Genomic DNA, 26,932 nt, shown 5'->3' on the forward strand with positions numbered 1-26,932 from the left:
CTGTTAAAGAGGGAGAATAATCCCGGTGCTGGCTTTGAGCAAGGCTCTGAACACCTTCAAGGGCCGGAGAAATGGGAGCTGGGGTGCTCTTGTCACTCGGAAGGCGCTATAGAAATGGGAGTTATTGTCAGCTGGCTCGGGGCCCTCCGTGCTCCAGCCCCCTCCCCCTGGCCACATTCACTGGCAAGGCTCCTTCCTCACTGGTGCTTTGTTCAGCGCTCACTCCAGAAAGCAGGTCAATGCTGAGAGAAGGAAGGAGGGAGGGACCAGCGGCTCAGAGCAGGAAGGATGCTGCTGTTGCCATGGCGATGGTGTTCCTGGACCAGGGGCCAGCTTCCTTCCTTTATTTCTTTTTTTTTTAAATTATTTAATTTCTTTTTTTAAATTTTTCGTTTTTCTTTTTTTTAATTTATTTTATTTTATTTTTGCCAACTTCCTTTCTGTGGGATCTATCTCTGGCCCAGAGTGCCTAAGGTGAGGGTGGAGGAGAAGAGGGGACACACAGGCATAGAACCAGACCCTGGATGGGCCGAGGGCTATTCTGGCCCTGAGGGAGGGCTCCAGGAGGGGGCCTTGGCCATATAGCCTAGCCTGGGGCTTGGGCCATCTCTTGGGACTCCAGGGTCATAGGGGGCCATCCAAGATAGCCCTCTCATTTTACAGAGGAGGAAACTGAGGCCCAAGGAGAGCACCCCGTCCAACGTCACACATAGAATCACAGCCATAGATCTGAAAGGTCAATTGTGTATAGACAGCAGAACCCTAACCCTCACAAGATCCCATGAGGTGGGTGCTATTATTAACCCCATTTGGGGGATGAGCAAACTGAGGCACACAGAGGGGGTGACTTTCCCAGAGTCACTCAGCTAACCAACATCTTGAGTCAGGATTTGAACCCAGGTCTTCAGCAGTCTGTCCACTACACCCTGCTGACTGCCACGCATCCTTTGCTGATCCCCCAGGTGGGGGTCCCCTCCTCTCCACTCAGTCTCCTTGGATCCAGTATGTATATGCCTGTGGGGTTACATGTCATCTCCCCCAGCTGGACTGTATGTTCTCTGAGGACAGGGGCAGGTTTCACTGTCTTTGCCTGACTGGTGCCTCGCACACATTAGGTGTTTAATATGTGCCTGTTGCATTAGCTCGATGGATTGAAATGAGAGGCCAGAGCAGGGAGCTGAGTTATCTTAATAAAATCTAAAAGAACCAGACTCAAGGCTGGAAGAATGGCCAGGGCCCAACTGACAAGGACATATCTGCATGGTCAGGGCTGGGCAGGCAGCCGGCTGCTGTCAGGCAGGGAGGACTCCAAGAGATGAGGCGGCCGCCTGCCTGGCGTGAGCCTGATGGTGACCCATCAGGCAGTGTGTGTGTGGGTGGAAGGCTGGACCAGGTGAGGCAGGGTCAGGGATGGTCTACAGGGATGTGGACGGCTCCGGCTGCATCTTTAGGGCCAACAACTGCCTCTCTGCTGCCCCTGGTGGAGAACAGAAGGGTGGCCGTTATCAGCCGTCCTTTCCAGGGTCCCAAGGACTGACTTGCTCCCTTCTGCCCTGGGGAACAACCAGTGGAGGTTAACAGGGAGGCTCTGTAGGTCTTAGATGGGATGTATATGTGAGTGTGGGGGGCATTCACCCTCATCACTCAAGCTCCCCTCTCCCCAGAGCCGTGGTTAGGTCCTTGTTCTGGGGATTACAGAGAGAAATGGCTGACAAAGGAAGCCGGAGAAAGAGCCAGCTTTGAACTCCCCTCTTAGGAGGGGAGTCTCCACATGCTGTCTTATATCTTTCTTCTTCGGACAAAATAGTAAATTGATATTATGGTATTTTGTTTAAAGAGACCATCTAGTCCAGACCTTGCATTTTATCCAAGAGGAAACTGAGGACAAGATAGAAGTGGTAAATGACTGGTCCAGGGTCACCCAGGGTGTGACAGAGCCGGAACTTAAACCCGAGTCCATCTTTGGATCACGTTGCTGTCTCTGCAGATAGCACATAGGGGATGGGCCTTGGGGGAGTTCTTGGCAAGGAAAGGAATCTGCTAGGATGGGACAACCAATTTTCTGTCAGAAAGACCTGAATTCAAATCCTGCCTCAGACACTTCCTAGCTATGGGATCCTGGACAAGTCATTTAATCTCTCTCTGTCTCAATTTCTTCATCTATAAAACGACACCTCCCTCCCAAGGTAAATAAGAATCCAATGAGATAATAATTATGGTACAGTGCCTTGCACATAGTAGGCACTATATCAATGCTAGTTATTTTAATCGTTGTTAAGAAGACTAAATGATGTAATATTTGAGGACCTGAAGGTGCTATATAAATACTAGCTGTTGTTTTTATCAATTATTAACATATAATTAGTATGTTGTATTAGCATATATGGTGCATAATTAACACATTAATCATTGGATTAATAAATAAATCATTGGATTATGAATTTAGAATAGAAATTGAGGTCGTTGAGTCTAACCTCCTTTGACAGATGAGGAAACTGAGGCACAGAGTGGCTAAGGGACTTGGCCAAGGTGATGCAACTGTTGCCTGAGGCTGAATTTGAACTCAGAGCTTATTGGCTCCAACTTCAGTGCCCTGTCCACCAGTCCACACTACCTTTAAAACGGTCTACAAGCATTTATTGAGTGCCTACTGGATACTGGACACTGTGCTGGGTGCTGGAGTGACAGAGATAAGTCCTTCTCTAGGGTTATCTTGGCTCCCCCCTCCTATGTGGGGAGCAGGAAGGGCGCCAAGATCTGGGTCCCAAAGGGAGACCTTGGGCCCCTGGATTCTCAAGGCCAGGGAGGCAGCTCTGCAGCCTCCAGCCGGTTGCCAGAGGACAGGCTCTGGCCCAGCACAACTCAGGGCTCTCCCAAGATGAGGCTGTAGCCGGTGCCAGGCCTGGGCATTTGGGAGAAAAGCCCAGTTCACCCCAAATATCTCTGGCCAGAGCCTCAGGGTCCTCCCTGCCTCAGCCTCCAGGCCTTCCCTTCCTTCTGCTAAACCTCCCCTCTGAGGCCCTTCCCCCACCCCACGCCTGGCCTTTCAAGGCCCGCCTGCCCCCTCCTGCCTCTCTAGCCTCACACCTCACCCCGCTCCCTGCACTCTCCAATCCTGTTGTTGGTTGACTGACTGATGGCTTGGGGCTCAGATGATCAAATAATTCTCCCTCTTTTATTTTTATTGGTCTCTTTTGTCTTGCCCAAGCTCTCCCTCCCTTCTCCCCTACCCTGGAAACTCTCCATTGTTACAAAGGGTTGTTGTTTTTTTAAATGGGCAGAAACCAATTCAGCAAAACTAACCAAGTCTAATAGCAAATGGGGCGGCTTCTCTTCTTTGGGCCTGAGCTTTGATCCAAAATCTTCACTAAGGGCTTTAAATTGCCAATCATGGCTGACCGTGTTCTCTCTCCCAGAGTCAAGGGGCCTTTTCACAGCAGCCTTCGAAAAGGAGTGGGAGGGCTTTCTCTCTCACTGACCCCCTACCCAGTTCCTGCAGTCAGGGGTCTCTGGGCCATCCTGGGCACCAGTCCTTGGATAGTGACCGCTAAGGGTTTTGGGGGCTCAGGAAGGCAGACTTAGGACTGACTGCTAAGTCCAGCCTTTCTCTGAGGGGCTCATACAAGACCCCTTTCCTTGGGGAGATAGGAAGCCCCCTTGCTATGGGTACCCAGACTGGACAGGCCCGCTTCATTGCTATAGAACATCTTCCTCCCCAGAGATCCTTTTTCTACTCTTGCTGACACCTTGGGCCAGGCACAAGAGAGCCAGATGACCTCCCGTTTCTCGGGCCCTTTCCCATTTTCTTCCCATCAGCCCTGGGAGGTGCATGGACTAGGGCCACAGTGGGCTCCGGTCTTGGGTTCTGGTGATGGTGCTGACAGCTTTGTGGTGCTTTGTGGTCCCAGCATCCCTTGGGAAGAAATGTGGGTTAGTACAGGGATGCTGGGTTAGGGATGGGGAGGAGCTGCCACTCTGAGCTGTGTGCCCTCGGGTGAGACCCTCCCTCTCACTGGACCTCAGGTTCTTCCCCCATAAAAGGAAGATCATAGTTAATGCTCTCACTGGGGGAGGAGCGTCTCAAAGGGATGTTGGAGGAAAAGCCTTCTGCAAACCCGGAAACACTCCCCAGCTTTGCACGCTCCTCATTCTCTTGCTCCCCCCTAGGCACTGTGGGGGGAGCCAAGAGAGCAGACACAGCCATCCCCTTAAAGAGGTAGAAGGGTGGGGCAGCTAGGTGGCGCAGTGGATAAAGCACCAGCCTTGGATTCAGGAGTACCAGGGTTCAAATCCGGCCTCAGACACTTGACACTTACTAGCTGTGTGACCCTGGGCAAGTCACTTAACCCCCATTGCCCCGCAAAAAAAAAAAACAACCCCCCCAAAAAAAAGAGGTAGAAGGATTATAAGTCTGAGGAGTGAAGTGAATTCTGAGGTTCCCCTAATCTGACCCCCTTCAGTTGGAGACACTCCATCTCAGAGAAGGGAAGGGATGAGACTGGTCCAAGGTCACACAACCAGTAAGTAAATGAGCTGGGATTTGGGCCCAGGCTGTGTCTCTGGGGAGAACAAGCACCCCCAGCCGGAAACAATCAGACAAAAGGCCAAGACAGGATTTCAGTAAGTGTCTGACTGTGCCAGGACTGGCAGGGAGCCCTGGGGGCCTCGGGATGGGGAGGGGGTCCAGGGCCAGGCTCCCCCCACAAAAGGAGCCCCCTCAGGCCAAGGCTGGCTTTGGGCCGGCTCTATCCTCTCCTGGCCCACTCCCACCCCACCCCCGGCAGGAGGAGCACAGGAAGCTGGAGGGGCCACTTGGCCCAGGAGCAGCTGGGATCGTCCAGCTAGAATTTGGCCAGAAGACATTTCAGGAATCTGAGGTCAGGCCAGCAGCCTCAGGGACAGCGGGAAGCGGGCCGTGATTCACACCAGCCCAGGGTTTCTGGTGTTCTGCTAAGAGGGCTTGGAGTTAGCTTTGGAAGTAGAGCAGGACGACCTGGGCAGGGTCCCATATTTACAGATGGGGAAACTGAGGCCCAGAGAGGGTCTATGCAAAAGGAGCCTGCTGGGTTGAAATTCTCCCCTCTTTCTATTATATGTTACCAAGACAAATCCCAGCTCCTACTTCTCCCCTCCCACTGCCCGGTGACCCTGGGCAACAATACTAACAACAATAATAATAACAATAGCATTTATATAACACTCTAAGGATTGCAAAGCACTTTACATGGGCTATCTCATTTGATGCTCACAACAGCCCTAGGAGGGAGATTTTTTTTTTGAGGCAGTTGGGGTGAAGTGACTTGCCCAGAGTCACACAGCTCTAGTGTCTGAGGTTGGATTTGAACTCAGGTCCCCCTGATTCTAGGGCCATAGCTCTATCTACTATAGCACCACCTAGCCGCCCCTGGGAGGGGCTCTTATCTACATTTTACAGATAAGAAAACTGAGGCTGAGAGGGGTCCAAGTGCCTTGCTGAGGGTCACCTAGGTGACCGGTGTTGAGTCGGGATTTGAACCGAGGACTTCCAGATTCCAAGTACAATAGTCCATGCACTTGTTCATGTAGCTGCCATGAGGCCAAGGCATCGTCTCTCTCCGATGGTTGGTTTTCCCACCTGTGAATGGAGGGAGACTCACACCCACACTTCCTCTCTTCAGATAGAGTGTCGGCCTCAGAATCTGTCAGGAGCTGTGGGGAACTTGCTCAGCTGTTCTGGGCCTCAGTGCCCTCACCTGTAAAATGAGCCGGAGAAGGAAAGGGCAAAAACCGCTCCGGGATCTCTGCCAAGAAAACCCCAAAAGGGTCCCAGAGGGTCAGATGTGACTGAAATGACCGAACAACAACCAAAAGGCATCCTTGCGCCCCTGAGGTTGGATGTGAACTCCAGTCGTCCCGACTCCAGGCCCAGCGCTCCACGCGCTGTGGCCGCCCCTAGCCGCTCCAGGCAGATGGTTGGTGTGGGACAAGATGCGTCTGAGGTCACAAAAGGGAGGTCCTTAGAGACCATATGGTCAGACCTCCCTCCTTTCAGATAAGAAAACAGGCCTCAGGAGGGAAGTGACTTTTCTAGGGTCATCATGTAAGTGGCAGGGGCAGGATTTGACTTCAGATCCCGTGACTCCCGTTACTGGCTGTGGTTCTCTCCCATCTCCAAGATCCTGGGCTTCTGTGCAACTCTCCTGGAGTCCTCAGGGCTGAATGGGACCTGGGAGGGATCCCCAGGGAGGCCTCCGTCCTCTGCTTCCCTCCCAGGCTGGGTCGACTCCTCCCCACGCAGGCACAGTATGTGCTGGTCCCTGCCTCCAGCCCTGGCTCTGGGCTCCTCCTCCCACCCGTGGCTGTCCTCTCTGCTTTCATGTTGGCAGGTTGGAGGGGCAGGGGGAAAGGATGGAACCTGGGGGCTGGAGCTGGAATGGGGCGTGGGGGGCTCTGTGTGCCCTGGGAGGGGTCACAGTCTGATGTTCTTCTCTCCCCCAAAGGCTTCGAACTGCTCTACCAGCCCGAGGTGGTGCGTCTCTACCTCTCCATCCTCACCGAGAGCCAAAACTTCAACACCCTGGAGGCCGCGGCTGGGGCTCTGCAGAACCTCAGCGCTGGCACCTGGATGGTGAGTACCCGGGGCCTCTCTGAGGGCCCTGTGCTCGGCCAGCCCCTTCATTCCTGGGGGGGTCATGGCCAAAGCTCCCTTGCCCCAAGGGGATGCTCCCACCTGGGCTCGGGAGTCTTATCTCTGGGGGGCCCAGGCTAAAGAAAACCAGCACTGGGGACCAGGCCTGGGTTTAGTAGCTGTAAGACCATGGACAAGTCACTTAGCTTCTGTGAGACTCAGTTTCCTTATCTGTAAAGTGAGAGGCCCCCCCCCAAGTCTAGCCCAGTGATCTAGGAGTCTCTCCCTCTCCCCCCACCATCTCTCTCTGTCTCTGTCTCTGTCTCTCCCTCCTGGGACCTCTTGTGGGGCATGGGGGAGTCTGAGCTGAATCAGAGGAAGCAGGAAGCAACAGTGAGGGGGGAGGGCATCCTGGGCATCGGGCACAGCTGGGGCCAAGGTGTGGCGCTGGCCCGTTGGTCTTGTCCGGGCTGCAGCTCCCTAGGACTCCTGCTCCCCACCTAGGCCCAGGGGCCACCAAACCACTGCCCCCACCCCAGGTCCACTCTCCTGCCTCCCCCTCCCCACTCCCAGCATCCTTTGGGAGTCGCTCATGTCAGGGTAGGGTTTAATGACGAGGGGGGAAAGGGAGGGACGGGAACTCAGGTTCCACTGCGCCAAGCCCTTCACAAGAGAAGTTGACTCATAGAGACCTCTTGGTTGAGGAGAAAGAATGGTAGAGTCAGGAGACCCTTCTCTGGATCCCAGAATCTCAGTACTGGAGCATCTCTAGGCAATCTCCTGGTTTGACCCATGCCTGAGCAGGAGTGTCCTCCAGCCTCTGCTTGAATACCTCCAGTGATGGGGAGCTCACTACCACGCTCTTCTCTAAGCCCACAGCCATCCCCTTCCTGGGACCATTGCAGTAGCTTCAGAACAGGCCTCCTCTCCTCTGTCTTTTCCCTATTCCCTCCCACTCCACTGAACTTCAAGCTTTGATCTCTTCCCTGTACCTGCCTCCCCTTGGTACTGCCCCTGCCCCTTGTTGGGCCAAGCCAACCAAGTCCTGAACCCCCAGCCTGGCATGCAAGGCCGCATCACTTGTCTGGCCTACATTCCAGACCAGTCCAGGTTGTGCTTCAGCCACCTGCACACCTCTATAGTAGCCACAAGGTGGCAGCATGAATAGAATGTTGGGTATAGAGTCTGGAAGACCTGGGTTCAAATCCTGCCTCAGATACTTGCTAGCTCATGTGACTCTGGCCAAGTCACTTCTTCTCTCTCAGCCTCAGTTTCCCCAGACATAAAATGGAGAGAATAACAGCACATACCTCCCAGAGTTGTAAGAGATAATATTTGTGGCTTAGCAGCAGGCCTGACACTCTATAAATGCCTACTGTTATTATTATTGTTATTGTCATTTTCATGACCCCACTTGGTGTTTTCTTGGAGCCAGTCATCAATTGGGGGGGGGGCAATGAAGGTTAAGTGACTTGCCCAGGGTCACACAGCTAGTAAGTGTCAAGTGCCTGAGGCCGGATTTGAACTCGTGTCCTCCTGAATCCAGGACCAGTGCTTTAACCACTGCACCACCTAGCTGCCCTGGTGTTTTCTTGGCAGAGATACTGGAGCAGGTTTTGCCATTTCCTTCTCCAGCTCATTTTACAGATGAGGAAACTGAGGAAAACTGGGTGAAGTGACTTGCCCAGGGTCACACAGCCTTAGTGTCTGAGTCCAGATTTGCATTCAAGAGGATGAGTCTTTCTGACTCCAAGCCCTGGTGCACTGTGCACTATGTCGCCCCCTAGTGGCTTTTAATTATTACTACCCATCAATAAATACTCTTCTTTCCCACCTCCATGCTTTTGCTCGCAATGCTCCCTCTGCCTGGCCTGTCCTCTCCTGCCCCCAGCCTTCTTCCTGATGAATTACTGTCACATCTTCCGAGAAGCCTTCCCTGATCTGTTGCCCCAATCTGCAAAAGCCTTGTCCTCCCCCAAAACAATGATAGACATTTATTTAGCACCTGCTGTGTACCAGTCACTGAGCTAAGTCCCGGGGATACAAAAAGAGGGACCAGACCGTGCTTGCCCTCAGGGAGTTTCCACTCTGAACACAGACTTAGAGTTGAGGCCCCTTCGTTGGCTCTATGCCCTTATTTTACAAAGGAGGAAACCGAGGCCCAGAGAGGCAAGTGACTGACTTAAAGTCTCGCAGCTAGGAAGGAGCAGGGCTGAGACTCTGGTCTCATTGGTGGTATCATAAGATCTCAGCTTTCCGAATTGCTTTGTGAGGTTTCCAGAGCGCTGTCCCCACATCTCTCAGGGGCCAGCGGTGGTCAAACAAGATTAAGTTGCTATGGTGAAATGATGGCTAGATTCGGAGATGAAGGACCTGTGTTCAAATCCCAATTCTGCTACTCTCTGAGTGACCTTGGCCAACACACTCCTAGCCTCAGTTTCCTTGTGTGTTATGTGAGGGGGTTGTGCCCAGATGTCCCTCAGGCCCCTTTGAGCTCTCGATCTGGGATCCTCCTTGAACTGAGGCTCATCCTTCCCTTGATGGGTGGGGAGGGAGGCAGGAGGGCAGGAGTGGAGGAGCAGCTGGGAGCCTGGGATGCCATGTGGCCTCCTCTCTGCCCCCACCCAGTGGTCCACGTACATCAGGGCCATGGTGCGCAAGGAGCGGGGGCTGCCGGTGCTGGTGGAGCTTCTCCAGTCGGACTCAGACAAGGTGGTCCGGGCCGTGAGCATCGCCCTGAGAAACCTGTCCATGGACCGGCGCAATAAGGACCTCATAGGTAGGGAGCGGGGGCTCTGGGTGCTGGCCCATCTGCTATTGGCCTTCCCGCCACCTCCTCCGGGGAGGTGGAATGTGCCTGGGGGACTTCAGCCCCCCTGTGGGCCTCAGTTTCCCTCTCTGAAAATGGGGAGGGGATTAGCCGGCCTCCCCATCCTTCTCCGAGTCCCCTGGCCCAGGCTTCCTCCCGGTGCCTCTCTGTATGGCCGTCAGTATGAGGCCGTGGGCCTGTGCCCCTGCACGACACCCCACATGCGGGCCCCCCAGGTGTAGCTCTGTGGGCGTGGCTCAGCTTGGCCTGCTCCCCTGGGCACAGCCTTGTGTTTGTGGGGCCACAAGTGGAGCTTGATGTTGTTATCAGGGCTAGGGCAGGGGGCTCTTTCATGGGAGAGTCCTCTGCAAAGCTCCTAGCTCCCCATTCCCCGCTCCCTACTCACGGGCCTGAACATCCCCCACCCAGAGGCCCTGCAGAAGGGCCTTCTGGAGACATGTGCTCCTGGTAAGGAGGATGGCTCCCCACCCACAGGGAGCTATGCCATGGCCGAGCTGGTCCGTAATCTGCCGAGCCGGCAGCAGCGCACAGCCAAAACCCTCGAGGAGGACACGGTGGTGGCGGTCATGAATACCATCCATGAGATCATCACAGACAGTGCAGAGAACGCCCGCTCCCTGGTGCAGACCCAGGGCATTCAGAAGCTTGTGGGCATCAGCAAATCAAGGTGAGAGCCCCTTCCTCCTGTGAACCCTCGGTTCCTTCATCTCTAAGGACCCTTCTAAGGCTAATGACTTCCCAGGGAGGGAGAGGAAGACTGGGGCGGGACAGGGCCAATGCCCCAGGTTCCCCAGGCCTAGCACTGCTGCTGTCACCCCCACTCCCAGGGGCATGTCCCTTTCCTGAACATACCTGCTCACCTCCCATTCAGGGGTGAGGGGAAGAATAACTCAGGAAAAATGGGCTGTCTCAGGAGGTAGTGAGTTGACCATCACTAGAGGTCTCCAAGCAGAGCTACTTACTAGATATATGGGCCTGGACAGATTGCTTCCTTCAGCTTCTTTATTTGTAAAACTAGGAGGGTGGTCTTTATACTGGTCCCTTGCCCCCTGCCTGACAGGGGGTCATCGTGAAGAAGGTAATTTGCCAGGTTCTTAGCTCTCTCCATTCTCAGAATGGTCATTCAGAGAAATCAAGTGACTTACTCAAGGTCCCACAACTAGTAAGGGCCAGTGCCAGGATTCGAAGCCAGTCCCCACTGACTCAGGCTGGGAGCCTGTCTGCTGGGGCAACAGCACTCATTAACCAAGCAAGACCTGCCCTGACCCCAAGGAGAGGCCAGTCCCCAGCACCGTTGGAGATGACGCTGCTGGTTCCCTCCCTGCCCTGCCCCCAGGAATCATCTAGAGCCCTGTGAGCCCTTCTGGAGGTGAGGCTCTGACCCACCTGTGTGAGCATCTGTCTGTGTGTCTGTCTCTCCACCCAGCCAGTCCATGCGGGAGACGAAGGCGGCCTCCCATGTCCTCCAGATGGTCTGGAGCTACAAGGAGCTGCGGGGAGCCCTGCAGAAGGACGGCTGGAACAAAACTCATTTCCAGGTCAGGACTGGCAGGTGGGGGGCTCCTGGGGCAAAAAGGGAGAAGCCCAAGGGATGTCTCCCATCAGCACCAATCCTCTGCACAAGGGGGATGAGAATGCTCATTCTACAACAGCAGGGTTTGTCTGAGCCTATGTGGAGAATGGGCCTAATCCTAGGGGAGCCAGCCCTCTAAAGAGAAGGGTCTTGGGGGCGGCTAGGTGGCGCAGTGGATAAAGCACTGGCCCTGGATTCAGGAGTTCCTGAGTTCAAATCCGGCCTCAGACACTTGACACTTACTACCTGTGTGACCCTGGGCAAGTCACTTAACCCCACTGCCCCGCAAAGAAAAAAAACAAAAACAAAAACAAAGAGAAGGGTCTTTTTATCTTTGTGTCCATGAGCCTCAGTTTATTCATCTGCAAAATCAGAATAACAGTATCCTACCAACACCCCCCTCCTCCTGCACTGGGGTTATTGTCAGAAAAGGAGTTTGTCCGTCTCCTAGTGTGTAGAGAGCTCTCATTCTTGGAATGATAACCTAGAGAAAGAAAATGACTCATCCAAAGCTCCACAGAGAGTGAGGGTCTGAGCTAGGATTCGAACCCAGGGCTCGCCTGACTTCAGATTCAGTGCTTTTCCTATTAACCTATCTCTCATCCCAGAGCTCTAGGAAAAAAATGACTTAAGAAAATCTAGTTTATCTCATTTCTAAGGAACTCAATTAAAATATATTCAATATGCTGTGTAGATCAGGTATAGGACAGCTATTTATCTTCTCCACACAAAAGATTGCTTATTACACAAGGAAGTAAAAGCCTCCAATTACAAAAAATTAAACCATAAAATAGTAACTCATAACATCAAAACATGAAGCACCATTTCACCTTCACTTTGGCCTGGCACTGTCCAAACACCCACCTGAGGAGCCAAGCCAAGGCATGGCTTGACCTTATCTCCTCATCAGGTGTCATGTTCTGAGAAGGAGGGAGCTGCATGGGCCTTTTGACCTAGTGAACTCAGAAGATGACCTCTGAGGCTGGAGACATCTTTCTCAGGGTTTGGTCACCTATAGCCCAGGGAAAGAAACACAAATCAGAAGGAGAGTAAGGAGGCCAAGCTCTGGGGTGAGGGGAGAGTCAGAGAGGGAGGGAGGGAGAGATAGAGGGAGATAGAGGGAGAGAGAGAGAGAGAGAGAGAGAGAGAGAGAGAGAGAGAAGGAGAGAAAGAGAGAAGGAGAGAGAGAGAAAGAATAAACAACTTAAGTGCTTTCTTTGGTATCAGTTCACATACAGGCATGTTTATGGAGCAGGGCTTTCTTTTCTTTCTTTCTTTCTTTCTTTTTCTTTCTTTCCTTCCTTCCTTCCTTCCTTCCTTCCTTCCTTCCTTTCTTTCTGGGGGGTGAGACAATTGGGGTTAAGTGACTTGCCCAGGGTCACACAGCTAGTCAGTCAGTGTCTGAGGCCAGATTCGCACTCTAGGAGTCTTCCCCCCACGGCCAAGTGTTCTGTGCACCATGGCGCCACCTAGTGGCCCTATTGTTAATGTTAATACTATCCAAATGACAACATTCATAATAGTGAATCCTATTTGTTCTTTGATTATTTGATCAGTCTGTGAGCCTTTGTGAAGCATGTGCCGCGTGTGTGGCTCTGTGCTGAGCTCTCGGGACCCCAGGAAGGGTCCCTGCTCTCAAGGAGCTTACTATGCAGTAGACATCTGCATGTCTAGGTCCGGACAGGGTGAGACAGCCATGGAGAAGGTGCCCGCAGCCAGGGGGCCTCCTGAAGAGGGGAAACCTTGGTTTCAGGCCTGTCTCTGACACACACACAGTCTGTGTAAACCTGGACAGCCTCAGTTTCCCCATCTGTCAAATGCGGATAACACACGGGCATTATCCCCTCCTTGTGTGACTGTGATGAGCTCATGTGCCACTGATTTGCTGTGTGATCATGAGTGTCTTTACCTCTCTGGCCTCAGTTTCTTCATCTGTTAAATTGAGGGACTGGACTAGATCCCTGTCAGCCCCAAACCTGTAAGCCTCTGATAGTAGCATTTGGCAAGCCTCTGAACTTTAGGTCCCCGCTAGCCTAGGGTTTGGAAGAGACCTTGGTGTGGTCATTGCCTGCAGTTCTGGGCCTGCTGGGGAATGGCAAAGGGACTGGGGGGTCAGCGGAAGCCCCTGCCGAGGCCCACGCCCAGGAGGGCTGAGAGGCTGACCACAGAGAACAGGAACATGGCTGTGATGTCCCCAGGCAAGCAGGCAGTCAACAAACATTCTAAGTGCCTGGCATTGTGCTAAATGCTGAAGATGCAAAGAAAGACAAAAACAGAGTCCCTGCCCTCAGGGAGCTCCCACGCTAGTGGGGGAGACACCGGCATGTTTGTAGGTAGCAGGGCAGCCGCCGCTAGGGAGGGATTGAAGAGGAGAGACAGAGGGGACCATCTGCTGGAGGAGACAAGGACAGGAGGGAGACCACTGTGAGACGGGGGAAGGAGGACGAGGGGGCACAAGGCCCCTGAGTGATGGGAGATGAGAGGAGGGGAACGAGGGAGCTCCCGGCGAGTGCCTCAGTCTTTTTCTGTAACTATGAAATTCTCAGGGTTCTCAGCTGAGGTTGGGGGAGGGGGAGCCATGGCAGGTTTGAGGACGGATGAGAAAGTTTGGGGGAGCTGCCATGGGGTGGCGTGGTGAGGTGATAAGGGAGGTAGAGTAGGATTGCCATGCAGTAGTGAGGGCCCCGTTGTCCGTGTATAACATAAATTTGTAGTGGACCCCGTCAGAAACATCACACGATTTCCTCCTTCATTCAGCAGCACATGGGCAGGAGTGAAGGTGAGGGATGGTGGGAGTGACCCTGGCTGGCCGTGATCATCCATGTGCTAGAGCTCAAGAGAGGAGAGTGTAGAGCTGAGTAGGCTCACCGGTGGGTCAAGGTGGGGACAAGAGCAGAGAGACAGCCTGGGGGAGAGCTGGGGCGTGGTCAGGACACAGGGACACTCACCCTCCCTCCGGCTCCCTGGGGACCTCGAGCCTTGGGTGCTGGGATCCCTGATGGTGAGCAGTGTTTTTCTGTGTCTAGTCGGCAGCATCCACCACGCCCAAGGGAACCAAAGGGACTTCGGGCAAGCCCGGCTATGATGACAGCACCCTGCCTTTAGTGGAAAAGACCCATGGTGAGTGCAGGAGGGGCGGCCTCTGGTGATGGTCTGAGGGCTGGGGACACTTCCCATGAGTCCTCCCACTTCTCGTGGCCCACATGGCAATGGAAGTGGGGCCCCAGATCCCAAGGGAAGCGGGGCCCCAGCACCCAAGGGAAGCGGGGCCTCAGCACTCAAGGGAAGCGGGGTCCCAGCACCCAAGGGAAGTGGGGTCCCAGCACCCAAGGGAAATAGGGTCTCAGCACCCAAGGGAAGTGGGGCCCTGGAGCCCAAGGGAAGCGGGGCCCCAGCACCCAAGGGAAGCGGAGCCCCGGAGCCCAAGGGAAGCGGAACCCCAGAGCCCAAGGGAAGTGGGGCCCCAGCACCCAAGGGAAGCGGAGCCCCGGAGCCCAAGGGAAGCGGGGTCCCAGCACCCAAGGGAAGTGGAGCCCCGGAGCCCAAGGGAAGCGGGGCCTCAGTACCCAAGGGAAGCGGGGTCCCAGCACCCAAGGGAAGCGGGGTCCTAGCACTCAAGGGAAGCGAAGCCCTGGAGCCCAAGGGAAGCGGGGCCCCAGCACCCGAGGGAAGCGGGGCCCCGGAGCTCAAGGGAAGTGGGGCCTCAGCACTCAAGGGAAGCAGGGCCCCGGAGCCCAAGGTCTTGGGGTTTCTGGGTCCAGAAAAGCCACTTAATCCCTGAGTCTGGCTTGCAGTGAAGGTTCCCAGCAGCCACGTGCCAGGCTTCCCCCAGACAAGACCAGGGAGAGCACACTTCCCTCTAATGATGCTTTTGTGAAAAGGGAAGGAGGCTGTTCTTGTTCAAACCGCCAAGTTAAAGCATTGAGCGTGGCGGGAAGGGGCATGGACCACAAAAGGCACATTTTACGTATCAGGAGCGTTCAGTGCCTTCTCCTGGCATTTATCAGTCACGGATTCATCTGCTCCCAGGCCCGGGTGCAATGAGCTCACCCCGGGTCACCTCACAAACTCCGGCACCAATGATGCTAGGGCCATATTCTTGGACCCCACTCCAGTCAGGCAGCAAGGGCCCAGGGGCTCTGGCTTCCTCTTGTCCCCAGACCCCCAGGAAACATCACCCCACCAGGGCCAGCCTCCAGCCTGGACCCCGTGGGCCTGGGCAGGTGCCTTTGCAGTGACTCAAGATGTCATCCCCTGACAGATTAGGGAGAATATAGCGGGTTTCATCCTGGGACAGGCCGAGGTACCCTGGGGCATCGGGGCATAGCTTGGGTGACAAGGAGACGACCTGTGCCCTGGTGCTGCGTTCATCACTGGTCACATCTGTCCTTCCTCTGCTCTCCGGATGGGACAGTGCCTCTCTTGCAGCTGGGGCTGGGGGTCAGCACGGCTGTTGGGGGCCGGAGGACATCAGCTTTCCGACCTCCTCCTTCTTCATTCTCTTCCTGCTCAGCCTGGAGGCCTCTCTCTTCTCTTGTCTTCCGCCCCTTCCTTCTCATCTCTTGTCTCTCCTCGCCTCTCTCTCCTTCCATCTCCACGCCTGCGAGTCTCTTCCCGGCCAGGCCCACGAGACCATCCTCACTCTGCCCCCATCCCTAGGGGAGGCCGCAGATGCCACCCTTCAAACGGAACGATTCCTTCTTGTCTTGTAGATAACGAGAGGTGTGGGAGCCGCGATATGATCCCAATGGATGAACTCGGCCCAGGTAATTGCTGACCAGCCTTTACTGCCTCCACATCCCTTGTGCCTGCTGCCCACTCACTGCTTAGTACAACATGTGAACAAAATGGCCTGACGTCGAGCCCCCGAGGCTTCCTTCCTTGAAGAACCGTTGTCTCTTCTCCCCGCAGCCCCCTCGTAATAGGGGCTTTCCCATTCTGGCCCAGCACAGGGCATGACTGGGAAGAACCTACCTGCTTAGGGGACACTGAGGTCCTTTGGTAGTCCATAGGGATAACCTCCTGGAGAAGGAAATCCAGGCCCTAGGATGGGTCAGGGCTTGGCTCACCAATTCTCTGTGAGGTAGGTACAGAAACTTTTCAGAAACATTATCATCCCCCTCTTTCCGATGAGGATACTGAGGTTCAGAGAGGCTCACACCTCATCTAGATTCCCAAAGTTAATGACACAATTGGGACTTCTACTGGGTCTTTTGATTCTAAGGCCAGCCTTCATTTTGCCCCACCAGAGCCGGCTGAAGGCCCTAGAAACAGAGGGCATCAGAAATGCCGCCCCTGGCCAGGCCCCTAGATAAGGATTCTCTGAGCTCAGAGTTTCAGGAAGTAGTTCATGACAGACCTGGTTATCTGGTTCCAGATGTTCCCCCACTTAACCATAAGTACGTCTTTAAATGAAGGTGGCTCTTGTACTCATTCTCTTCTGGGGAGTTTATCTTCTTGGCCTGTGAGGCCTTCTGAGGCAGCACCCACTGCCCACCCAGGTGGCCACTGTCCCCAGGTCCACAACTGGCCACTGCAGGGTACTTGATGACAACGCAACCTGGAAGTTCTTTCCCCAGACTGAGAAGGAAATGGCCGACGGCTTTTTGGGAGCAAGCCCCCCACGACAGAGGAGAGCTGCTGCCCCACAGCGGATAGGGAGAAGAGAGCCGCATGTTAGCCACAAAGGCTGCGACTCAACAAGGCCATCCCACCATACCCGAGGAGAAAACTCTGCCACGGGAGCCAGGGAGACGGCCGATTGTCCCACATGAGCCCAGATGGAAGGCCTCCCCACAGCCTCCAGGAGAAGCCCGCCCCCATGGCAGGACAGAAGATTGTCCACCTGCATCCTGAAGAGACGCCTTTGAGGGCTCCAAGGTTTCCCAAACCAGAGACAGCGCCCTCCGCCCCTTCCCAGGACCATGACCTCCTGCCCATCCCTATGGGAGGGAAGACAGAGATGTGCCCCCCAAGCTCTCCCCTGTCCCCACAATCTCCCACGTGGATCCCCAAGTACCTCAGGACCCGCCCAGGGATCATTAGGAAGACACACTAGGCCGGAGGGTAGGGGCCTGGTGGCCAACAGTTACAGCTCTCCCCACCCAGCCCCAAAGGTCAGGCCAGATCCATGCCAGTCGCCAGAGTTGCCCAGGACCTTGCTGGCCTTCATGAATGGACACTCCACTCCCCTTACACCAAGGCTGACTTTCCACCTCCACTTACGGGCCTCTGAGGAAAGGGCACTGAGCCCCTCCGGAAGCTGCCCGTGCCACTCCCAGGCAGCTCCAGATGTTGGGAGGCGTTTCCTCCCATCCCATTCTTCCTGTTGCCTGTGGTCCTGGGGCCGTGCCCATCAACGCTAACTGACCCTCTCCCCCACGCTAACCCTTCACAGACTTCTAGGAAGTCTCCTCTCCCTTCCTCAGGCTAGACAGAAAAACATGTTTTTGCTTTTGAAATCAAGATGTTTTTGAACAACCACAAGGAGCCGCACCCCCATCTGGAAAGGAAAAAAGACCCAGAGCCCATTCTTGGTCAGACTCTACGGGCTCGGTGACAATCATTTCTCTTCTGAACCACCCTCTTCTTGCCCTAAATCAGTGCCAAGAATCAGAGCCGAGCTCGTGGGCTTGTAGCTCCCACTCTGTTCTCTTTCCTTTTCTGAAAAGCCAGGTCTTTGGCCTTCTCCGGGCTCCGGGGCCACCAGAAGTGGCCTGCGGGCACCTCTGCCAGCTCTCTCTTAGCCAGCCCCCGGCCCAGCTCAGTGACCCAAGCTCACCGATGGCAGCAGGGGGCTGTCTCCTTCCTTAGGTGGAGACTCCACTCCCTTGGGCCTACAAGAATAGGGATGGAATGATCAAACCCAGGGAGATGGGAGAGAGAGTCCCATCAAGGGCCTGGGCGTGGCTGGGAGCAGGGGGCAGCCCTAGCCGACCCTCTGACGTCCATTTACCCTCCGCTGAGCCTCTTGAGAACTGAGTGGGGGGCAGGGCTCGGGGAACCTCAGGTGGGAAGTCATACAGAAAACTCCATTTTACAGGAGGTGAAACTCATTCCAACCCCTTCATCATGGCAAGGGCAAGGCAGGCTTGCCCAAGAAACAGAAATTTGCCTGTCACTTAACGAAGGTGACAGGGCTGTCAGATGAGACGGGAGGCTCAATTTGTCACTGCTAACGAGGGAAATGGGACGCATCAGGGAAGTAAATGAGTCTGTGTGATCCCACCCAGGCTCTGCAGGCCCACAACTTCTGTATCATTAGTTCTCCCCTTTCTAGGGGCCCATTCATCCTCTCCCCCTCCTCAGCCCACCCCCCACCATTGAAGTGGGCATCTGGGGGCCTTCCTGGGAGCCGGAGAAGGCAGGCCAAGCCCCAGCTCTGAACTGAGGAGGATCTCAAAGGCCACCTAGCCCTACCTCTTCATTTTACAAAGGGGGAAACTGAGGCCAGGTCTGGGGAAGGGTCTTTGCCAAGGCTGAGTAGGGAGTAAGTGCTGAAATCAAGACTCAAACTCAGAATTGGTGCAGTGGAAAGAGCCAGGGCATCTAGAACCCTGAGGTTCTGAGCTCCTCAAATCCAGTACCCACCAAGCAGGGAAATGGGAATTGAAAAGGTATTTCAGCCCTTGGCACTGAGGCAGCAGGAGAGGGTGGGAATATGCGCATGGGGTTGGGGGGGATTACAGGACCCTGAATCTAGAGCTGAAAGTCACCTCAGTGGCCATGGAGCCTGCTCCCTCATTTTCCTGAGGAGGAAACTGAGGCCTCAGAGCAGTGACTTCCCCAAGGTCACACACAGTGTCAGAGGCAGGATTCAAAACCAGGTCTTCTCAGCTCAAGTCTGCTGCTCTCTCCACTGAGACATGTTGTCTCCTAGGCAAAAGAGCCATCACAGGTGGGCTGGGACAGAGGGGCCCAGAGTGTAAGAAGGGGAACACCAATGGGGCCAGGGAGTTAGCTCCATACCTCTCCCAGGGTTGGGCTCTACACAGAAGGTGCTTCATGAATGTTTGCTGAGGGGCAGCTAGGTGGCGCAGTGGATAAAGCACCGGCCCTGGATTCAAGAGTACCTGAGTTCAAATATAATCTCAGACACTTGACACTTACTAGCTGTGTGACCCTGGGCAAGTCACTTAACCCCCATTGGCCTGCAAAAAAAAAAAAAAGAATGTTTGCTGATTCACCTCTGGTGAGCTCCTGTTAATTTGGCAGGCATTTATTAAGCCTCTACTGTATGCAAAGCCCTATGCTGAGTGCTGGAGGTACAGAAAGAAAAATAAAAATGAGTTCTTTCCCTCAGGGGCCTTACATGGGGTGGGGGTGGGGGGTAAAACATGGGCCCAGAGAAGGGAACCCAAGACAGCTGAAGTGGGAGAGCTGTCCTTTAGGAGGTGGCCCCTGAGAGGATCCTGGCAGGGAGATGAGGAGGGTGGGCTTCCCGGGCATGGAGAACAGCCTTTGCAAAGGTGCGGAGGTAAGAGATGAAATGCGGAGCCCAGGAAACCGTGAGTAAGGAATGGATGTGGCCTGTTTCTCCCTCTGGTGGCATCTACTGTTAAAATAAATGAAGGGACCCATGGGCAGCTGGCTCACGGGCGGGTGGCAGAGTTAGTGAAGAGGCTTTTGGCACAGGGAGGACGCAGGCGTGGGAGGTGGGAGAGGAGACAGACTGATTCCAGTAGGCCACCGGGGCAGGGAGGAGGAGCCGCCCAGGACCCCGAGGCCAGGGGGGATCTGAGCCCAGCTGAAGAAGGGCCTGGCCTGGGGCCTTCGGGTCTGCGCTTGGTCTCCTGCCTGGGCAGGCTGCCGGATGGAGATGGGGGTACTGACCCTCTGGACTGTGGGAGTCCTAATGGCTCCAAGACACTTGCTCTCTGTTTCCGCTCTTGTCAGACGGCTACTCCACCATCGACCACCGGGAACGGAAATACCGAGCTGGGGAGCCGTCGGGGGATGCCTCTGAGAAGGAGCCTCTGAAAGTAAGTGCTGCAGGAAGCCTTGGTCAGCCGTCTTGCGGGGCTGGGGGGTCCTCCTTGACCCTCTGTCTCAGAAGCCGAGTGTGAAAGCTGCAAGGGAAGGGCCTTCTGCCAGGGAAAGGGGAGCACTGCCCAGCCCCAACAATCCCCCTCCATGATGGCTCCCCAGATGTCTGTCTTCCTTTGGGTCATGGGTCCAGTCACTCTGCCCTGACCACCCCCCTAGCCACGGAAGACAAAGCTCTGGGGTAGGAAAGGGCATTTAGGCTCACCGCCCAGCCGACAAGCAGCTGGGGCGTGGCAGCCCCATGGGTGAAGAAGTGACAACCCCCTCCAAGGCCTGACAGGAGGTGTGGTCAGTCAGGCTAATGTGGAGACGCAGCCCTGCACTCTGGGAGCCACAGACCCAGAACTGGCAGGGGCCTCAGAGGCCAAAGGAGATGGGGCAGACAAGCCTCCTGCCCTAATGGACAAACTGTACCAGGAAGGGGGAGGAAGCTGTGGGGGCCACGATAGGATTTGAGAAGGCCTTGAATGCCAGGGTGAGGAGAGAACTATGAAGTACTGGGGGAGGGGCAGGGGCAATGTAATCCAGAAGATTAATCCGGAAGTTTGTCGGGGTAGATCGGAGTGGGCAGAGAGCAGTGGTCAGCTGGGGGGCCACCCACTTTAGCGAGCTGTAAGATCAACTTGTCAGCCCTCAGCCCTCCCAACCTGGGGCTGCGGAGCTCATGAGAGGTAAGGGGCGGGGGGGCCGGGCTGTCATGGTGGACAGTGGGAGAGGGGAGGAGTGGTCAAGGTGGAGTCAAGGAGACAGCCAGGAAGCATTCATTAAGCACCTGCTGTGTACCAGGCTCTGTGCTAAGTGCTGGACATACCCAGGAAGGCAGAATCCTAGTCCCTGCCCTCGGGGGCTTCCAGTCTGATGGACAGATGAGCCACTAGGGGAGGACTAGGGAAGTCAGGGAGGGTCAGGGGCCAAGGGAGAGATAATGAGGTGTGGGCCTGAGGCTGGGGTGGGTAGCATCCAGACAGAAATGCCACCCCCCCACCCCTCCACCCCACCCAGGCAGCAGCCATCGGGGCCTGGAGCACACAGAGGCCGAGGCTCCCTGGAGAGTCAATTGTACAAGCAGATTGAGCACCTACTGTGTGCCTGGCACCTACTATGTGAGGCCCTGGGCATCATGCAGACCTCCCTTGCAGAGGCTTACAATCTACCTGGGGTCCTAGTATAAAGTAAAGCTAAGAAACTTCAAGGCAGAGACCGAGACACAGCTGCCCTGAAGGGGGGGCGGGGGGGGCGGAGCTTAAACTGGGTCCAAGCCTCAGGTTTGGGAGTCATTCCATTACAATTAGAAATTCCCTTGGAGAGAGGCCTTCCTTGGTGTGGTCCCCTCCTTTCAGACTCCCAGAATCCTCTGCTTGAAAGTGTAACTTCCCAGGATGGGGTTGGTTGTGGGCATGGGAGGTGGGGGGGCAGGCCCTGTGGGAAGGAGGCACCTGGGAGAGGAGGGGGGGGTGGAGGAGGGGGAAGAGGAAGTGGGGAGGAGGCTGCCCCGGGAAGGAGAAGGTTTAGCCAGAGGTTCGCATCAGAACAGCACCCCCTCTCCCAGCCATGCTTGGGGGCCCCGCTGTGGGGGCCCAAACTGCTGCCCAGGAGAGAGGCAGCCCCAGGCCCGTCACCTTCTCAGCTCTGCTGCCCTCCCCACCCCTGCCTGCTGCCTCCGATGTGTCCTGTCCGGCTTCTGGTCTTCGGAGCGCTCCAACATTTGCATGTGTCTGTCTGTGGGTCTGTGTGTCTGTGTGTGTGAGAGAGACAGAAAGCCAGACAGAAACACAGAGAGATGCAGAGATACAGAGATACAGAGAGAAAGGTGGAAGGGAGAGACAGAGAGTCATTGAGAGATAAGACAGAGATAGGAGAGAAAGAGAAAGGTGGGAGGGGAGGGATGGAGTACATGGTGGTCTCTGCCCTCCCCCGCCCCCCCAGCCTTCCCTGGGCTCCGGCTCCACTCTCAGGCCCTGTAGCCACTGGCCTCAGTTTCTTTATCGACAAAATAAAGGTGTGTCAGGGGCCCTTTTCTGCTCTGCTCAGCTGACCTGTGACCTCTCATCCTTCCGGCATGAAGCCTTACAATCCTATGAGCTCTCGTTTTACGTCTGAGGAAACTGAGGCCTGTGGAAGTTCACAGGATTTAGGGCCAAGGGCCTGACCTTAGTGTTGAATGGTGGGGTCCAACTCCTTTGTTTTACTGGGAAGGAGAGAGAAAAACCGGGGGTTAGTAGGAGAATCAGGATTGGAACCCAGAGCTCATGCCTCCTACCCCTGTGAGAGCTGTTCACGGTGCCCTTCCCCTGCCCTGTGCCACATAGCCAGCTGCCCTCGCGCCCAGCCCGAGGTGGGGGGTTGGTACTGTGTCTCCCTCCTCTGCCTCTTTGTCACTAATTCCACTCCCAAGGTGGCGTCCATCTGTCTGTCAGCATCCGTCCGTCCTTGTCCCACGCCCCACCTCTGCCTCTCGTCAGCATCTGATTAACCTCCTCTGTTTTGCTTTTAATGCCTACCCCCGCCCCTGCCCTGCCTGCTCCAGACAGACCCAGCCAGAAAGCCCCCCCACAGGAGTAACCGGGCTTCGGTGAATCTGGTGGACGGCCGGGACCCTAAGCCACTGCCCGCTGACTCCTGGGTCTGACTTGCATGCCTGGTACGTTCGGGTCTGCTCCGCTCTGCTCGGCTGGGGGCCCGAGGCTTGTGATTAACCTTGTGTGGGGCTGCATGCTTTGTCCCTCCCTCGCCCTGGAGTGTCCCAGTCCTCCCCTCCCCCCCACTCTGGATGAAGCCAGGCCTGGACTCAGGCTGGGGGGCACAGGTTCCCCAGAGGGGTCACAGAGGGAGCAGGGCACCCACCTTTGGCTCTGGTGATGTGTCTGGGGGCCACAGAGAGATGTGTTCTAGATGACTTGTCTCCTGCCCCTCGCCCACTGCCAACCCTCTTCCAGGAAGTCCAAGAGGAAGCAAACTGGGCAGTGGTTGGTGCTCTGGGTGGGCTCTGAGGTTGGACTCCCTCTGTTCTGTCTGATTCTTCCCTCCTCGCTGGGATTTCACCAGTGGCCCTCCTCACTGTTGGGCACAGAGCCTCTTGACCTACCACATGGGTGTCTCATCCCACTTTGTTCAAGTACTTGGGGACGCTCGAGGAAGTCCCAGGCCCCAAACCAGCCTGCCATGCCTGCCCTCCCTGGCAGAGACTGGGCACAAGCTCCCCACACATGGTCCAGGATCTCTGAGCTGATGGGGGCTCTGAGACCTCCCGGCCCACCCATCCTACAACAAGAGGCCCCTTCTCTGCCACATCTCCAGCACATGGGTGTCCACTCTGCCCGAGAGCCTCCATCACCAGCCCGAGCCCCGCTTCCTGCTCCAGACAAGATTCCCCTTGTCCTTCTCAGGCCCCCAGAGCTCCCCAAATAATGACCATAAGTCCTTCCCTGAATCTTCCACGTGCCCCCAGAGACTCTGCTCCCAAAGCGCCTGCCAGGGGTGTCCACAGGCTGGGAGGGCAGAGCTCACCACGGACCCTGGGTCTGCTTTCCACACAGCAGCCTAAGTCGGGGGAGGCTCACCACCATCGATGTGCCCCAGGGGAGGAGGCCCTTGGCAATGATCCACCATCCTTCCAGCCTCGCAGTGATGGTGGCAGAGGGTCCCAAACCCTAGCTCAGTGCTAGATACGGAGTCAGGGCATACCTGGGTCCAAACCAGGCCTTCTGCTTTCTACTGCCGTAGCCCAGGGCCAATCCCTTCCCCCTTCTGAGTCTCAGTTTCCTCCTTTGCAAAATCAAGGGGTTGGATGAGCCAGCCTCTGAGGCCCTTCCAGTTCTAGCCCCGTGATTGGCCGGTCCCATGATGGACAGTATTTAACTGCCGCCTCTCTAGACGTGAGATCTTTGTCCGACGGCCAGCGAGGTGACATTGTGGGACATCGTCCTCTGCAGCAATGGTCCGTGTCCCTGCTGTCATCCTCTGGGTTCTGTAAATGAATCTCAATGGGAAAATGAGGCACAAGCCTTGCTTGAGGAGGCAAGAGAGTGGGACTGGGCGGGAGCTGGCATCCTGGCGGGGCTGGGGCGGCATCTGTTGTCTCACCTGGCCGTGGGAGAAAGGAAACAAGAATTCATCAAGCACCTACTATGTGCCAAGAACTGTGCCAAGGGCTTCTACTTCATTTGAGCCTCAGACGCTATTATGATCTTCATTTTATAATTGAAGAAACTGAGGCAGTCAGAGGTGAAGTGATTTGCCCAGGATCACACAGCTAGGAAGTGTATGAACTCAGTCTTCCCAACTCCAGGCCCAGCGCTCTAACCACTGGGCAACCTACCTGCCTCTTCTTGTGCCAGACCCGTGAAAAACACAAGCAAAGACCAGCGTGAAAATACTTGTTACTTTACACACCCATATCTGGGTAGGGCTTTTATTGATCTCTTTTGTTGTTTCATTTGTTGTTTTGTCACTTTCATTTCCCAAGATCACCTTCCTCTCTCTCCTCCTCTGAGAGCCATTCCTTGTACCCAACACTAAGAAAGAGAAAAAAAATTGATTCAGCAAAATGAATACACCCATCCCATCTGACAGTGTAAGCAGTATTCTGTACCCATAGGCCCCTCCCTCTGCAGAGAAGGAAGGGAAGATTCACTGACCTATCTTGAGGGAGATGAAGAGGTAGCGGAAATTTATAAAGAATAAATAATGTGACAAGATCGTCCCAATCAAGTTGGCATACATACAACAATCAACCAGTGTTTATGAAGCATTGCAGGCACCATGGTAGGTGCTGGGACATACAGAGACAAAAATGAAGCTGGCCCTGCCCTCAGGGAACTCACATTCGAATGGGAGAGACAACGAATCTCTCATAAACAGAATTAATAAATATTTTCCAAGTCATCAAATCCAAGATGGTTTGGGAGGGGGCATGCTAGCATTTGGGGAAGGGGAACAGGAAAGGCTCCAGGCAGAAGGTGGTGCCTGAAATAGGAGGATTCTATGAGGGGGAAGAAAGAAGGGTGTGCATTCTAAGCGTGGGGGGAGCCAGGGCATGGGCATGGACATAGAAGATGAGCATTGTGTATGAAGAACAGAGAAGGGGGCAGCTAGGTGGCACAGTGGACAAAGCATTGGCCCTGGATTCAGGAGGACCTGAGTTCAAATCCGGCCTCAGACACTTGACACTTACTAGCTGTGTGACCCTGGGCAAATCACTTAACCCTCATTACCCTGCAAAAAAAAAAAAAAATGAAGAACAGAGAAGGCCAGTTTGGGTGGACCATAGAAGGGAACTCCTGCCCAGTGGGACTGGAAAGATTGGGGGACATGTTGTGTTGAGATTTAAAAACAAAACAGGAGTGTATTTGTTATCCTATCAGCATTAGGAAGCCACTGGATTGATCTGGAAGGGAATTCACATGGTCAGATCCAGGCTTGAGGAAATCTCTCGGGCAGTAGGACACACTGGAGAAAGGAGAGACTTGAGCCAAGGAGACCCAGTCGGAGGCTGTGGCAATAATCAAAGCAGGAGATGATGCCTGCCTAAACCAAGATGGCAGCCATGGAGAGTGGAGAAAGGGGTTGGGATGCAACTAATTAGACAAGTGGGGAGATGGAGCCTGGTGAGGGAGTGGGAGAAAAGGAAGAGAAGAAAGAGGGAACTGGGAATATGCACACTGCATTTGCAGTGACTTGAAGGTGCAGGAAGATGAAAAATATTTAGGAAATATGGCTCAGGTTTAAGAAATGAGCGGGCAGCTAGGTGGCTCAGTGGATAGAGCACCGGCCCTGGAGTCAGGAGGACCAGAGTTCAAATGCAGCCTCAGACACTTAACAGTTACTAGCTGTGTGACCCTGGGCAAGTCAACCCCAATTACCTCACTTAAAAAAAAAAAAGGTTTAAGAAACGAGAGAGGACCAAGGCTCATTTTTTTTTAATTATTATTATTATTATTTTTTTTTCATCATAGTTTTCTTTTTTTTTTTTTACATTATGAGATATTTTATTTTTTCCGTTACATGTAAAGATAGTTCTCAACTTTTGTTTATACATGCTTTACAATTTCAGATTTTTCTCCCTCCCTCCCTCCCCTCTCTCCCCCCTCCCCTAGACAGCAGGTAATCTGATATAGGTTATATCTATATATATCTATACATATAGATATATATATACACACACATATATATACACATAATAACATTAATCCTATTTCTGCATTAATCCTGTTACAAGAGAAAGAATCAGAGCAGTGATGCAAAACCTCAAAATAGAAAAAAAAAAAACAACAGCACCCAAAACAAAAGAAATAATATGGTTCAATCAGCATCTATACTCCACAGTTCTTTCTTTCTTTTTTTTTCTTGGATTTGGAGATCCTCTTCTATCATGGGTTCCCTGGAACTCTTCTGTACCATTGCATTGGTGAGAAGAATATAGTCCATCACAGTAGATCAACACTCAATGTTGATGATACTGTGTACAATGTTCTTCTGGTTCTGCTCATCTCACTCATCATCAGCTCACGTAAGACCCTCCAGGTTTCTCTGAACTCTTCCTGCTCATCATTTCTTACAGCACAATAGTATTCCATTGTATTCATATACCACAACTTGTCCAGCCATTCCCCAATTGATGGGCACCCCCTCAACTTCCAATTCCTTGCTACCACGTAAAGAGCAGCTATAAATATTTTTGTACATGTGGGTCCCTTTCCCCCTTCCATGATTTCTTTGGGCAAAAGACCTAAAAGTGGGATTGCTGGGTCAAAGGGTATGCACAGCTTTATCGCCCTTTGGGCATAATTCCAAATTGGAGAGAGGACCAAGGCTCATTTTACAGAAGAGGAAACCAAGGCAGTCAAAAGCACTTAAAGAAACTTCTTTCCTAACTAGT

The 26,932-nt window shown here is 54.2% G+C and overlaps 1 protein-coding gene across 8 annotated transcripts in view; it reads left to right on the forward strand.

Annotated features, from left to right (window-relative positions):
- Positions 1 to 26,932, forward strand: part of ARVCF (ARVCF delta catenin family member) — a 206,971-nt gene that overhangs the window by 174,934 nt on the left and 5,105 nt on the right. For 5 of the 8 annotated variants that reach the window (XM_043987457.1, XM_043987449.1, XM_043987399.1 and 2 more), the window contains 8 exons: positions 6,480 to 6,607; positions 9,236 to 9,386; positions 9,912 to 10,104; positions 10,864 to 10,975; positions 14,037 to 14,130; positions 15,723 to 15,776; positions 19,906 to 19,991; positions 22,583 to 22,696. In XM_043987457.1, the coding sequence (XP_043843392.1) occupies positions 6,480 to 6,607; positions 9,236 to 9,386; positions 9,912 to 10,104; positions 10,864 to 10,975; positions 14,037 to 14,130; positions 15,723 to 15,776; positions 19,906 to 19,991; positions 22,583 to 22,684 (920 nt within the window). In that variant the 3' untranslated portion in view covers positions 22,685 to 22,696. The remainder of the gene's footprint in view (positions 1 to 6,479; positions 6,608 to 9,235; positions 9,387 to 9,911; positions 10,105 to 10,863; positions 10,976 to 14,036; positions 14,131 to 15,722; positions 15,777 to 19,905; positions 19,992 to 22,582; positions 22,697 to 26,932) is intronic. The other 3 variants (XM_043987423.1, XM_043987414.1, XM_043987431.1) reach the window with 3 other exon arrangements.

The sequence above is a fragment of the Dromiciops gliroides genome, chromosome 1, assembly GCF_019393635.1.
Source record: "Dromiciops gliroides isolate mDroGli1 chromosome 1, mDroGli1.pri, whole genome shotgun sequence".
NCBI classification, from domain to species: domain Eukaryota; kingdom Metazoa; phylum Chordata; class Mammalia; order Microbiotheria; family Microbiotheriidae; genus Dromiciops; species Dromiciops gliroides.